We start from the raw sequence: 16242 nt of genomic DNA, 5'->3' as shown, positions 1-16242 counted from the left end.
AGATGACTAAATATAAATAAGAATTTAATATATCAGAAAAATAAATTTTAAAAATAGAATTTTCATTCCAGGGCTTTGTAAGCTTATACTGCCCCATTCTGTTAAATGTTAAACTAAGTTATTTCTATAAGTATTAACTCTGACTTCTTCAAGATCTGGGATACTTAGCAATTGTGGATGGTAACAAAGTATCCAATAGACCAAAATACGTTCATTGCTGTGCAGTTACGTCAAGCTGCACCTTAAGGACTCCCAGGGGTGAGACTGACTTGAGCAAGAGGAGTGGTGGTAGTGCTGGGACACTTCCTAACTGGGAGAGCCTACTGTTTAAGAGATCTGGTAAACGGCAACTGTTATCAAGTGTTGAGTAAATAGGCAATAAACGCGTGTTAAGCTGATGGCACCATCCCGGGTTCATTGAACCCCATACTCTTTAGAAGTAGGAAATAGGTGACCTATAAAACATGTAGAAATGAGGAAAGAGAGGCTGCTCTAATTTTTGTGGCAGTAAAAACCTGAAAACAAAGTGAAAGCCTCTAATACTAGGAGAGCTGTTAAATGAATTGAGGAATGGAATACGAATAAACTATTTTAAAGATTAAGATAGATCTCTATACCTTTGCCACTCAAAGTATCGTCTACAGAGCAACAACTTTGGCATCACCTGTGAGCTTGTCAGAAATACAGAATCTTGAGGCCCACCCCAGAGCTACTGAGCTAGAATCTGCATTTTATAAAGGTCCCCAAATGATTCCTATGTTTATTAAATTTTGAGAAACACTGGTCAACATGGAGGAATTTCCATGAGAAAAGCAAGTGAGAAGAGCAAATGTAAAGATCTTTATATAATTTGATTCTTTTATTGTAAAGCAAATTCTCTCTCTGTCTTTTTCTCTTTCTCTCACCCCACCCCAACATACATGCACACATATATGTAAAAGAAAATGGAGTACATAAGCAAAAAATCATGGAGAAAGGTATGGAAGGATTAGAAGGCTACATATTAGGGTGTTGACATTAGTTTTCTGGTGAGGGGTGAGGTGTGGGTGAGACAAGAAGTAGCAAAATAAACATTGTAGAAAAGGGTCCCTGGTAAATATTATATATATAAATCTATCTGCATAGAATTATATTTTATTTGCATAAATGAATACATAAAAGCATGGACACCAAAAAAATGGTAGTGGGATTTCAGGTGAGTTTTACTTTGTTTATATTTTTTTGTGTGTTATTCCACTTCTTTTAATAAACATGTATTATTTATGTTATAAGTAAAAAGTTATTTTCATTGCAAAACTTGAAAGTTACAAATAATGAAGGGAAGATTTGTTCAGAGACAGATTTTTGTCATCAGGTAAAGTCACAAAGCTTAGTGGACCAGCTAGCTATAAAGAGCCCCTTGTTAATACATTCCTCAGAACTGGAACATTCAGAAAAGGCAGTGAATTCTGCTGCCTTGGCTTGCCTCAGTTCCTCCACTTTTCTTGTCAGAGAAGGTCACATTTTCTTGTTTCTTTTTCTGCTGTCTTGATCCATAGTCCTACCCTTTACAAATCCTCTCTTTTCAGGACATATTACAGTCAAGCTTATTGTAAAACTAATTATGGAATGTGTGTGTTGGATGGCAACAGAGAAGTGGCTGCCCTTCTGTGAGCTCCATGAGGTTAGAAACTGTGTCTTATTCATACCTTTTATTTCCAAGGCCTTACATAGAACCAGGCACAGAATAAATTGCTCAATGAATATCTGTTGGGTAAAATTATCTTAGGCTTCCAATAGTAGTAATAGGTAATTAGTATTTTAATATTTTAAACAGTTTCCTCCTCCTGTCATTGGTTAGGCTATAGCATTACATGACTCCCAAATATTTCTTAATTTCCTATCATTCCTACATTCAGAAAGCTTCACTTTTTTAATTTTTAGTGCAGCACAAAATTACTGAGACAATATTGAAAGCACGGTAACTGCATCTTGGATAAATGCAAAGCTTTCAAAATAATTTTCAACTCCATTATGGTTAAGCATGAGTAAAGAAAAGCCATTTGAGTTAAAGAAGCTGTCTATACATTTGAATATGGCATTTGTCTGTGAAGACACCCATCACTGGTACGGCCAATATTCTTCTAGGAATTCTATGTACCTGGGCAGAGTCTGTACAATTAAAAAATGATAGGCAAGTGAGGTATTCTAAATAAAATTAAAAAGTCTCTCTTTTATTTTGTCTCTGACTTACCCTGTCAAGTTAATTTTCAACTTTATTTGTCTTGTGGCAAAACACACTGAGAGAATTTTTGCTGAGACTTGATTGTGACCTTCTATATTGTAGAATCATGTATAATTATAAGAGCTGCATTTGGGGTAATGGCTAGGGGTAATGGAGCTGTCTAATTGGAAAGGATTTGGCTCTGGGTTGCCCTTTGCTTTTCCTGCTGGCTGTACCTAGGACTATTTAGTCTCCCACTGGTTACAGAGACCCACTAAGCATCAGTTTCCTGATAATACCAGAGATTGGATCTCCACAATTACACTTGTAGGAAGGAGATCCATCTACTGTGGCTCCTCTTTTAGTCTGCTTGTCTCTTATGTTCTGCAATTCAGCTTTCCATACGTGTCCCTGGGCTTTAGACCCTCTCCACATAGTTTGGCAAGCTCGTGGTCCCCCTTAATTGATAATTGTTTTGAACTCTTTATTTATCCTGGTTCTTTGTATAAATAAAATATCCAGGGGGCCGGCCCGGTGGCATAGTGGTTGAGTTGAGTTCATACCTTCCACTTTGGTGGCCCAGGGTTTGCAGGTTTGGAACCCCAGGAACAGACCTACACACTGCTTATTAAGCCATGATGTGGTGGTGTCCCATTTAAAGCAGAGGAAGATGGGCATGGATGTTAGCCCAGGGCCAGTCTTCCTCAGCAAAAAGAGGAGGATTGGCAACAGATGTTAGCTCAGGGCTAATCTTTCTCACAAAAACAAAAATAAAAAGAAAAAAAAAATGTCTGAGACCTTTCTGAACTTAAACACACATTAACTTCGATTTCACTCTCATTCATAATTAGTGTGGAAGCTACTTGGAAAAAAAAAAGTCCTATGGTTCAATATGTTTGGATAGCCTTGGAGTTAACAAAAATAAACAGAGATTTCTTTACTGTAGGTCTTCACAGAAACTTTAGTGTTAAACTCTGTGATGGAAATCTTCGAGAGTGAAGTATATGTATAATGTTTCTTAAATTTCATTTTTTGGTGAGGAAAATTAGCCGTGAGCTAACATCTGTTGCTAATCCTCCTCTTTTTGCTGAGGAAGATTGGCACTGAGCTAACATTTGTGCCCATCTTCCTTCATTTTATGTGAGATGCCTGCTACAGAATGGCTTGATAAACAATGCATAGGTCTGCGCCCAGGATCCGAACCTGGGAACCCCAGGCTGTTTGCAAAAGCAGAGCACGTGAACTTCACCACCACACCACCAGGCCCACCCCTCTTAAAATTATTTTATTGGGAGGATGTTGTTGACATCCTATTCCAAAAAATCACGCTTTAGGAAATATTGACCTAGACAATGCAGGACATCTTCAACTGTACAGGGAAGCTATGTAGCTAACAAATAAACTTTTTTTTTTAAGTGAGTATTTTTAGTTTGGGCATACTAAGACCTGAAATATTGTGAAACCAATTGTATTTTTTCTAATATTCAGCAATATAACTACTTGTTAAAAATATTTGACAGAACACCAGTTAAACAGTTGTGGGTACCACCAGCGGCATTCTGGATGACACTGACATGGTGTTGAGAAAACGCAAAACTGATCTGGAATAGCTCCACAGTCTACTGATTGAGTGACATTGATAGGTTTTTTAATCTGAAAAAGCACAAGTTTCCTTTTATATAAACTTAGATGGACAACTACCTCTGCTGTGAGGATTGAATGGAGTGGATACAAATATAATAGATGAAAACTGTTGTCATTAATATCATTATTATTAACAATATTCCCTTTTTCTATGACCAAATCAATCCTTTGGTTAATGGTGAATTGGCTGCTTAAAGGTCATGCTTCTGTTTGCCACCTGGTACCTTGGATTTACGTGAAACTATAGAGAAGTCAGCAAGAACTGGCTCAGAGTGAAGAAGGAATGCTTGTTTCAGATGTTACGTCTTCGGCTCAGTGCAGCAGACCAGTCTTCAGGCCACTCTGAGTAGTGCACACAATTTACTATTCCTCTGTTGGCATAACACTACCAAATGGCAAATTTGATAAATCTAACTTGTGGTGACTTTGATTTTATTAATACATTTTATTTGTTTTTGTCACTTAGGTATTGATGAATTTGTAAAGACGTGATTTTCTAGAGAATTTCTTTAAAACATCAAACAAGTTGCATATTGGATAGAGTGGTTGTATAAATGTCAGTGATTGTTTTCAATCAACCTCCGTGGTTGTAGTTTTTTGCCTTACTCATCTTTGCTAAGTCTTGGTTTTATCATAGCTCTGGAATACATTTGGCTTTGGACCTGTAGAGGGTATTATCCATTTTTTGATATTCATACTTTATTTGAATTTTTTCAACTGATTTTTGAAGAAACGTCTGAGCCTATGTGTGGGTTTGTGTATGCAGTGCTGTACTGAAAAACAGTAACACGAATAAGGTTGTGATGTGTAAGAAAATGTTTTTCACCATCATTGATGTAGAAAAAACGATATTTTTACATAGAAAAGAAGATTGGAGCAGAAAGTCAGTAATTTGGGGGGAAATACAATTTACTAGAAAAGCAAAATTGGATTTAAAAGATTAAATCTTTTACCAATATAATGAATTTCCCTAGTAACCAAACAATATTAAACTATATATTTGATTTTTTTTATAGAAATAAAGAAAATCAAGATTGGAAAACAATACCTGTGAATAATTATAGTTCATATGTCATGATTTCTAACAGTTGAGAGGCACATTAGCTAGAGTCATTAACTTGAATGAAAATGACATTTGCTCTTGTCTGGTGGACAGATATTGAAGGAGCAGGGAAGATGGGATCTTATTTAAAAAAATAAACTTAAGAAGAGAGAGCCAACAGATGATGATAGCTGCAAGAAGAGGGGGAGGAAAAAGAGACTAATCTTTGTAAAAAAAAAAACATGAAAATGTCTTCTTAAAGTCTTAGAACATCAATAGACTTCCAAATAATGTACACAGAGGAAGTTCATTTTCATTATATGGCAGTGGAAGAAAGTTATTGTGGTTAGGCTTGAAATTGCATAAACTATGAATGCTTGTATTAACAAGTTTGACGCTTTCATTTTTCTAGTTTCTCTTAATTTTCTGTACAAGTTCCTATTCAATGTGATAATTGTGTGGATGATCACGGAAATGACATTGCACAGAGTGAATTGTTGACCGTGATATCCTCTAAAAGCACACGCTACCTAATTTATCTTATTATCCCTGAAGGTACTTAAAATTCAAACATGTTGTCATCCTTCCGTCAGTCTGGCCACCCCAGCTGTCCTACTGTATTCAGAGCCCAACACAGTGAAAGTCTGAATGAGAATAATTGAAAGAAACATTCATTGGTTTTTTTCCTCCCCAAACTAAACATAAATAACCTTTCATGCGCTGACTTTTATCTGTAAAAGAAATAAATCAAGGACATTCTGCATTTGATTGTTGTAGATCCGGCTTAAGCAAATTATATGGAGAGAATGCTTTTGAATGAAATTGAGGAGCTTAATGTTCAAAGGAATGACTTGGAGAATGATGATAAATACATGGAATTATTCATTGTCTGTTCAGATAGCTTGCAGATTGCATGCCATTATTTTAACTTCCTTGCAAGGTTGTTAATGGGATACAAAACTATGAGCTCACAGAACCTAGTATGAACCTGAGAGTTGAGGCTAAATTTCTGGCCTCCGAATAAGACTTCTTGTTTTTTTTTCTCTTAAGGAGAGACCGACTGGATGTTAAGATACATGATAGGGAGCCAGTCTTAGGAAAGCAAGATTGGGAAAAGTAAAAAGTCATATAAGCAGAACAATAGAGTAGGAAGCTTGAGGTTCTCCTTTCAAGGAAAGGGAAAAAGTTTATCTAAAAGGAACAAAAATTGGAAGGACCCTACTCACCCTTGCCTACTTGCTTTCCCTTATTTTTTTAAAAAAAGAATGGTAGTTTTCAATAAAACTACTCACGGGGGGCACAAGACACTTACCTTTTCCAGCAGTTGGCGAAGCTGCCTGCTTTTGGCATCCCGGGAACACAGGTTTTGTTCTGGAGCAACCACTGTGCAAATGCATCGTCCATCAGGGTCCTGAGCTGAGCTGTACACTTGCCACCCTTCTTTGGGACTAATCTGAGTCTGAGGAAACCAATGGCAAACACACAAAACACAGACCCCCGTTATAGGATAAAGAGAATTTGGGTTTGTAGCATTTTAAGCAAAGCATCTTTTTTGATAATGTTTGTGTTTTTATTCTTTAAAGTTAAAAAGAAAGACTAGACAGTTTACATAGGCAGCAGAGCTTCATTTAGTTACACCTTCCTTATCAATGCACAGAAGGAGAATCTTTCTCTTTCTTTAGGTTCCATATTATTAACAATTTATTGATCCTACATCACTTCCTAATGCTTTTTGTCATATATGGACATTTTAATACAACTTTAGAAGCATCTGATAACAACTTAGTCACATATCACCACTCTTTCTACATCAGATCTGTTAGATTGTCTTTCTCAACAGTAAATAGTACTTAGTAGCATATTTTTTTCTGATTATTATTCACGTGTGATATTCTGAAGCAAACCTCTATCTCAAGGAGCTTCGCATGTATGGAAGGGCCAATTATTAATAAAGCTGGAAAGGTATCATATGAGAATATAGGGTAAAAATAATTAGATCAGCATTGTTTTGCAAAGGATGCAGAGTCCCAGAGGAGCTAAGGAAAGTATTTTGGCATAGTCTGCCAAATTGATCTTCCCAGATTATTTCTTTGCACTTATCACCCTACCTTCCTAGAACTCTGGCTTAAAGTGGCATTCCAGTTCTGCTGCAGTCTGCCTCCTATTTATGTGTCTAATCTTGCCTCCCTCATCTTCCTACAGGAAACTTTTCTCCAACCAAATTGGTCTATGTGCGTGCTGAAAGCATGCTGCCTTGATTCATATCTTTGTATGTTACTCATTTTGTTTCTCCTGCTTAGAATACCTCCTTTATAAACCTTTAATTTATTCAGCCCTCATAGTTTCTACCTGTTCTAAAGGACCGTCTGTACTATTCATTAGGCATTTAATCTATATTGTCTAGTATGGTTGTCTTTCATATGTCTTATTTCAACAATTACTTTACACTCAGCTGCTAGATATATTGGATGTTTCCTATCTGCCATATCAAATTCATTCTATCAAGTACAAAGATAAGTATCCTCACTTTTTTGTCTAGTTATTTTTCAGGAAGAACTGTACTTCGAATATAACGCTCTCTATTGTACAAAGAGAAGTTGTGGGTGCCATGATGCACTTCCCATAGAGGCACTCAGTCATTTCTCCAGCTGCTGCGAGTATCAGTGGCTCGACTCTCAGTTGAGTTTCTCTTTGGGGATTGCCTAGTCAAGAACACTGCCCACTCAAGGTCAGGCCCTATTCCAAGAGACAGCTCACATCCACTGAGTTGCTGACGCAAGGGTAGAAAGAAGCATCTAAGAAGCAGGAATTATTCTTATTCTCATTTCACAGAGCAGAAAATTAGTTAACCTGCCTGAGAACGCACAGCTTGGATGCAGTAGAGCTATGCATGAGGCCAGACAGTATGCTCCAGAGCAGTGCTGCCCAACATAATATAATGAAAGCCTCTTGTGTAACTTTAAATTTTCTAGTAGCCACGTTTAAAAAAGTAAAAAGAAACAAGTGAAATTAATTTTAACAATATATTTTATTATATATTATTTGTTATAAAAACAATATATTTTATTTAACTCAGTATATCCAAAATGTTATCATTTCAACATGTAATCAGTATAAAAATTATTCACGTGGTACTTTACATTCTGGTTTTTTCTCCTTTTTTGGGTACTGCCTTTGAAATTGAGTGCATTTTAACACTTAAGGCACACCTCAACTCGGGCTGGCCACATCTCAAGTGCTCAAGAGCCACACGCGGCCTCCTGGTTGGCTGGTGCAGCTCCCGAGTCCTGCTTTTAATTCCAATGCTTTGGCCATATCAATATGATGCTGAACATACACATAATTGTTTTTAAAGGTCAATCATATGAATATTGAAAAAAACTACCTAACAGATGTTACATAGACAAACCACCCAATTTGCATCTGAATTTGTTTTTCCTGTGGAAATATCAGATGAATCAATGGGGCTCCTTCTAGGTAATCTGTGGCTTACTTCTACAACTGAAATCTGAAATACTTCAGCCTTCCTCTATCTTTCCTTCTGTCGTTTCCGGGGATTCAGCAGACAGGGAGGTATTTCTTGTATGATCAGAAGAGGGAGATGAATTTAGTCTAGAAAAGAAGATATTTATGGAATCAGGCTGGAGGGGCCAGGCTGAGGAAGGGTGAGAGAAGGGCTGAGGGCCAGGAACTGAGATGGGGTTAGGAACAAGGAGGTGAATGGACATCAGCAGAGAACTATCTTGCAAAATGCCTAGTGTTACTGGGCTGGTCTGTTTGCCTGTAGACTTGAGTGCTTTGCTGGGTTGGAAGCAAAAGGACTAAACTAGGCTGACTTCTCTTTCCATGTATCTACTGTAGTCTGTAGGATCTTCTGTCTCCAGAATTCACAGCAGAACAGAGTTAATCTCCTCCTTATTCTATCCCAGGCCCCAGCTCATCACACCACCAACCAACACAATTCTTTTTCTTTTCAAGGGCTTTAGCAACAATCATACAGGGTGCTGATAGGCATTCCAACAGCAGTCATGAACAAATATTGGGGAAGCTATAAATTATAAACTCAAGAAACTCATGAAGATGTCATAGTCCTTGTCTTTGATCTACAACGAAAAGCAAACGGTGTCAAACCTATCTTTTTAGTCTCCTTTTTCAGATAGTTCATGGAAGTGTCCTGTGCTGCCTTTTGTTTCTGGGGTGGTGGATTCATTACCATTCTTTTCTTTTTCACTCCCCTCATCCCTTCTTTCTAGCATTTATGCCTGAATATCCAGTTAGGATAGAATGATGTACTTAGAATCATATATTGTTAGAATCAGATAGGATCTTAAAGATTATTGTGTTATCTTCTTTTTATTACAGAAGAAAAAATGAAGAGATTATCTGCAGAATGGAAATAGGAACAGTTTAGCAGAGTAGTTTCAATGATATAATTAAAGGTTTAAGCTGAGTAACTGTACGGGATTTATATATCTAGACATAGCTTCCGTAGTTTCAGCTAGGTTTCTCCTAACATTCAACACATAGCTCAAATGTGTCAGAAAATTAAAGCTTGTCACTAGAATAAATTTAGCTTCATATAATTATATATATAACTTTATATAATTGGGCCACCCAATTATAATGTTAAAATATCTTTAACAGCAGTGTAAACACTGATTATTAAACCTGGCAGCATTAATATTGATGTTCACTAGCCAAGTGTTTGGCTAACTAGTGAGGAGCTTATCCTTATGCCCATCACAGGGCAAGGTGTCAGTTGCTCTCTAGAATGAGGGAAGTGGGAAAAGTGAATAAGGTTTGATGTTCATTTAGCATTCTCCCTGCAGTGTCAGCTTAATAAAAGTAGACTCCAGCCTTATTTGTACTTCCAATTGTCTTCTTGTAAGAATCACTGAAAAGAGCCGTGACCTTACCTACTACAGAGTTAGTCTGAATGATCTCAACTATAACAAGTTACCTCTTTGGCAAGAAAAAAGTAACTGGAAAGAGAAAAAAGCTAATATAAAAGATGAGAGCCTGACAGTCCTGTGGGTTTTGATAGAGACCTCTGTGTCAGGGTCAATGATAAATAAAGGAAGCTTTGTGAGCATTTCTACTGTTCTCTTTTAGGGCACCCATACTGGAATTGAAAAGAGAATCACAAAAAAAAAAACAACTAAGACCTCAGATGGAAGGAAATATTTAGATAGTTTTTGGATACCAATGAAAAACAACTTGCTCCCATTTTAACTTATAAGAGCAATTATTCAGGTGTCAATAAAATCCACGTATTAATAATAGCAAAGAGCTCTAGCCATTACTTGGCAGTTCACATGTGTTGTTGCCTTTGAATATCACAATAACCCTATGGACTAGGTGATGTTATTCTGCTCATTTTATAGGTCAGGAAACTAGACTTAAAGACAGTAATGAACTTGCTCCAGGTCATGCATGGGGTAATCAGAGCTGGGATTTGTACTTGCACAGTCCGATTTCAGATCCTGAAAGTTTAACCTCCACGTGACACCGCCAGTTATCTGAAATTCCCTTTTGTATATGATGAAAATAACCCGGATAGCATTTTCTGAGCTACTGTGAAGCCCAATAGTTGGACCTGGAGGGTGCATGTAGTTTATTACCATCCAAACTATTGTTAATCACAGTGATTACTGATGCAGTTCTCTTTGAACCTTTTGTGTTAATTAGAACTAAATGAACTATTTAGCAGTTTTTAATATTACGAAACTCATGAAATATTTAAGAATGCTCTAAATAGGAGAATTAAAATGATAATTTTAACAATTGGATTTCAAGTCTGAATTCTTTGCTTATAATTTAATTACAAATCTCTGCTTTATAAATACAAAGCTACTGTGTGAGAGTTCTCCCAAAACTTCAGAGGCTTTGTACAAGAAAAGATAGATCCTAAGGACTGGGGTAAAAGTAGAAATAAATAAAAATGTCTTATATTTCAGTATTTTTTTTGTTTATAAAAATCCCTTCTCTGTATTAGTCTCAATTCTTTTGAACCAACTACCCTTAGAAATAGACATCATCTTATTTTAATGATGAGGAAACGGAAACTCAAAGAACTTAAGCAGTTTTTTTCCAAGTCACCCATTTAGTAAATGTTATATATTGGACTTCTACCATTTTTCTCCAACTTTCAGCCCAGAGCTCTTTACTATCATCCTCTGTAGATAAATACAGATGGATGGTCTATGTCTATTCACCAATAGCCAAAAACTGTGCTTAAGAGGAGATGCACACAGGCAGGTGGAGGGCATTATCCAAACAGTATTGAAATAAGTAGCAACTGGCACCCCAGAGGAGTAGTTAGCAGTAAAAGCTTAGCAAGACACAACTGGCTATTTCTGTGGAAGGCTCTGCAATCAATTATCAGGGGCCACGTGGAGGGCCAGGCAAAAGGACAGAATTCTGATCCTTAGAAGAGAACAAAATCAGCTGGTTGGACATTGTTAGGTCTTCTGTTTGATGTTGAGTTTCTGGGCATTTCAAAAAAAGTACAAACTGAGGCAAAAAGGAATAAAGGATCTAGCTACTGAAAGTGGTGTACAAGATAAGAAAATAAAGCAGAAAAAAATCCATTTATTAAAACCTATTCGACTTAGAGTGGAGATACCTAAGTGATGAAAACCCCTTGTAAATTTTCTGTCTGAGATTAGGTTTTGTCTCAGAGAGTGAAATGTGGTTTAGCATGCTAATGGCTTTAGTTGTGAAGAGAGGAGAAATGTGAGGACAGGAATTAGAGAGATGTTGACAGATCACGCTAAAAGAAGCTGTGTTCTAGATGATGTGTTAATAAAGATGTCACTGCATAGTAGTTTTATTTCCATTTCTTATTAGACTGGTTGGAACTGAAATAAGAAATGCATATTCTTCACTTGAGAAAACCTCAAGGTTCTAAGAAAAACAACTATAAAAACAAAAAAACAAATAAAAAAAAACTGAAGATATCATCAAATTTAGGTTGGTTGGTCACCTCTGCTCATATTCTGGAAATCACAATGACAGAGTTGGGAGGGACTTAGAAGTCATATCTGGTCCTATGTCTTTCCACTCAATAGCACTTCTCCTGTATGTTCTCCCTGTGTTTCCACATGATAGGAATTTCACTGCTTCATAGGTAGCGCCCTCCATTGGTGGAAAGCTGTGGGGCTAGATCTGAACTTCTCTGTACTCTTCCCCTTTGGCCCTACTTCTACTTTAAGTACTTAAACAAGAATAAATCTACTCTCTTATTCACGTCACAATTTTACTTTAAAAAGCCAATTATCACTTGCTCTGTGGCTCTCAAGATTTGCCATTCTGTTCTCTCATCCATCTCCCACTCCTTAGTTTGCTTAGTTACTCTATTACAAAATGGACATTGCCTAAGGATTTGGGGAAGAAAAACAGTCATACAGGACAGAGAAGTCAGATATCTTCATCCAGGACTAAAAGGAGTCGGTGAGGTGAGGATAAGAAACTTAGTATTGAGTTTGTATCAGGGTATTCTACTCGTTTTACAGAACTTAAAACTAACTCATTGAAGTAGTTATGAGGAGAAGCAGCTAGATATTTGAAAATGTAGCAAAACAAATCTCTTATGCCCACGGGTCTCTGGGAGGCCTCCATCGTGGTAGCAGTCAGACTGACTGAGAACAGCTGGTGTCTGCGGAACGTCCTCCGCTTGTTTAATTACTCTTTTCCAGGTTCTTCCTGGTGTAGAGCCTACAGTGTGGGGGATTTCTCAGAAGCTCAGCCTCCAGGGGGAGTCACTCTGTACCAGAGAGACGTGCCGGAGGGAGCCTGAGCTTTCTCAGAGCCGAGGCTTCGTCTCTGCTGACACCAGCTCCTCCAAAGGCTATGGGCCCAGTGATGGATTAGAAGGAAAAAAAGAAAGAAAATAGGACTAACGAGGAGATAAAGGAATGTTTCAACATTCTAAAAAAAACAAGAGGAAGCTTATTCCCCTAATAAGGAGCTGTATTTAACTACTTACTAACAAAACTATCTTGGAAATTTAAAAACCACTTTCAGCTTTTGAGATAATCAAATGTACACTGCCTATTTCACAGACACCTCCCATAAATAGATTTAATTGCCGTTTAATGATTAAAACCCTACCTTATTTTTGTTTTTGTTTTTTTCAGGTCATTTGAAACTCCCTTCTAAGGAGAGACTATGTTCATATTTGTGTAAATCTGTGCTTATCATTTGCACATTCCACAAACAGTCATAAAACGAATTTTAAGACCTACTTTTTTTTTGGCATATATAGAATTGCAGGCTCATCACATTCATACTATCTAAAGTGAGAACATAGAGTGAGAAAGTTGAGAAGGGCTGGACATCATAACTGTACCTACTGGGAAGGAAACTGTTAACCCTATCATCTAAAGGGAGGGGAGTCCAGGATCATGGGAAACCACATGAGCAGGGCAGAGAGAAACTAGTGTGGCACCAGGGGCCAGGGGGGGCAAGGACTAGCACAGGTGGGTGAGATGACTTCCCCGGTCAGGACTGTAGTCTGGTGACTTGCTTCCACCCTTGGCTCTGTCATTAACCACGTGGGGGAAATCTATTTAGTCACTTACACATTTCAGGTCAATCTTCCCACTTGCAGAATGAGGAGGTTGGATTAGATCAGTCATATTTCCAGCTAAGCTCTTGAGAGCTCTAAGGTTTCTGTGGAGGTATCTTGACTAGGGCAAGGGGTTGATTGTGTGAGGAGGTAGCAGAAGGTGGAGGCCCAGTAAATGTCTTCCTCATCATTTATTATTTGACCCACGACCTGTTTTACATATTGGATTTCCACTTCAAGTTTCATTCAACAAGTATTTATTCAGCATATATTATATAAGACTTAATTTGGGAAAAAAAAGGGGGTGGGCACTGCTGCCAAAAGTAGTGTGAAAATAACTGGCCTGGGTGGTTTCTAAGATCCTCTCCAGCATTAACATTTCGTGATCTTAATCTAGGAAATACAGATTCATTCATTTTTCATCATGGAAATCCTAAGGTAGGAGCAATTATCTTGAATAATTAAGGTGGGGAAATGTCATAGACATTGTTCTTCTGTAAAGTGTGCCACTTCTGTAAAGCATGCCAAAAAAAAAAAGAAAGAAAAGAAAAAGGCTTTTGCAACCTGGTTTCTTCATTCCAGTGAATATCATAGTGCAAACTTTCCTGTGCTGTTTTTTTTTTTTTAAATCACTCAGAGGAAGATTTGGTTGTGTCAGAACATTCATAGACCATAGCAATGCTTTATATTTTTCAACCAACAGATTATCGTCAAAAAGTAAAGAAAATAAATTTACTTTAAACTTACAAGGTAAGTAGAAGTCCTAAAAGAATTGTGCATAATTTTGGAAATTGGACTCTCTTCCATCAACAACAAAAGGAAATAACCAAACCAATGTCTATATACACAAAAAATATGCATCTCAGAATCAAGGTACCACGTTTGAAATATAACACATTCACGAATTTCTTAGTTTAGATTCATTTTTTTGAAAGAGTTAATTCAACCACTATGTTGTTACAAACCATCAAGTACTTGAATGTTGGGAAAATTTGGCTCAGTAAATATTAAATAATGTAAATGTCTTTTTTGTGTAATTATTTACTGATGACACATTACACTTTCTTTATAACTACAAATCTCTTGTACATCTCTCCCACCGTACACATCATGCAGGTAAGGAAGGGAATCTCAATAACGGAGGCGCTGAGGGTACCATAAGTAACTGAAGGGGGGTGAAAATGTAAAAGCAGGTCAAAGTGTGCCTCATGTGCTGTGCTGGTGCTCTAAGCACTGGGTGAATCTGACAAATTACGTAATTAATTTGATCTAACTCTACTCAGTTAATTACACATTGATTGATAGATTATTATTAGCAACTGCAAGCAAGCCTTGAAAATGAAGGGTTACTTTTGTTTTAGTATCTGACTGTTTTTGATCTACTGTAGTAATCCGGTGATAAAAACAGATAAAGATAAAAAGATGAAGAGCTCTAAATACTAATTGTTTCTGTACCTTTTATTTGATAGCAGGGAAATTCTTTTTCCAGGGTATTCTTTCTATTTGAATTTGTAAATTTCTATTGAAAAAAACCAATGGTTTTCGTCTTCATTTGAAACGTATTAGAGTATTGCCACCTAAACTATGTTTCAAACTATCAGAAAAGACTTGGTTATAATGTGGGAAGGGTTAAAAAGCCATTAATTTTTGGAGAATGAAGACTACAGGAGTCAGACTTGTGATGGGGAAAGTCTTTATAAAAAATTAAATACAGGGAAATGATTTTATCAAGTAAGTTTTCTATTGTTCATGTTTCTTAGTTCTCTTAAAGGTCTTTTTGGCAGGCTTTAAATTGCTGACATTTTTAATTCATTTATTTATTTATTTTTTCATTTATGTTTTAAAGAGATTGATTTCTCTGACAGAATGCATTGCAAACAGTCACAGGAATTGAATTCCAAGGAAGAACCTGCTATAGTAAAACTAGATTAGATAGAATATACTCTGTAGCATACTCTGTAGGAAAAATTATGGAGATTTCACAGACATTGAAAGAAGTAAACATATTTCTTATAAGAATCCTTCCAAACCTCAGATTAAAATAGTTAAGTTAAAGCTTTTCACTCTTAAGAATTTCATGAGTCTAGTATTTCCTTTCACAGCCAGTTTCTCAGGCAGTCCATTTATTTTTTTGGTGTAACTTTAAAGTGTTTACAAAGAAATATCCATGACTAAAGTTACCACATAAATATTATATCTTTGAAGCAGAATTGTGAATAGAGAAGCAACAGCTCAGCCATTGCAATTTACAAAATAAAGCCCACTGGTTTAATGCACTTACTCGCCCAGACGGCCAAACCCCGGGAGTGACTTACTAAAGTCTCTGGCGTCGACAGCCTCGTGGTGTTCAGTCCTACCAAGGATGGGAGAGTTTGGGACATCCAGTTTGAGATCATTGCCATGGTACTAAGCACAGCGCCAAGCTTCAGCAGTGGAGGACTCATTGCTGTGGAGCTAATGAGTTTTCATAGTGAATGATTAAGATCCCGGTGCTGGGCTGGCAGCGGGAGGCGTGACTGCAGCACGCCACATCTACAGCATGAAAAGAGATCAACTTCCCCAGCTCTCATCACACAGGAAAGCTCACAGAACCTCTTTCCCCCACCCTCAAGGAAAGTGCCCTGCCCTTCCTTCTCTTCGCTTACTGGGCACTTTGCTGGACCATCAGACAAAATATTCTTGATAGGATTTGGTTGGTAATTATCAGAGCAGAGGTGGGAGGGAGGGAGAAACTTGAGCTTTTCCTGCTCCACTGTAGTGAGTTACCATCAACAGAGTCCATTT

At 37.2% G+C, this 16242-nt stretch overlaps 1 protein-coding gene across 2 annotated transcripts in view; it reads right to left on the bottom strand.

Moving 5' to 3' along the window:
- The window catches only part of OLFM3 (olfactomedin 3), a 41774-nt gene extending 25872 nt beyond the window's left edge, over positions 1–15902 (bottom strand). The window contains exons 1-3 of one of the 2 annotated variants that reach the window (XM_087419948.1): positions 15774–15902; positions 14809–14822; positions 6202–6337 (exon numbers count right to left, since the gene is read on the bottom strand). In XM_087419948.1, the coding sequence (XP_087276074.1) occupies positions 6202–6337; positions 14809–14822; positions 15774–15902 (279 nt within the window). Of the gene's footprint in view, positions 1–6201; positions 6349–14808; positions 14823–15773 lie in introns of both variants that reach the window. The other variant, XM_004420766.3, reaches the window with a different exon arrangement.
- Positions 15903–16242: the final 340 nt, after the last annotated feature.

This window comes from Ceratotherium simum, chromosome 2, assembly GCF_057802395.1.
Source record: "Ceratotherium simum simum isolate JZ-2026a chromosome 2, ASM5780239v1, whole genome shotgun sequence".
Classification (NCBI taxonomy): Eukaryota; Metazoa; Chordata; class Mammalia; order Perissodactyla; family Rhinocerotidae; genus Ceratotherium; species Ceratotherium simum.
Note: the sequence above shows the minus strand (reverse complement) of the source record. Positions and strands in the feature narration are given on the sequence as shown.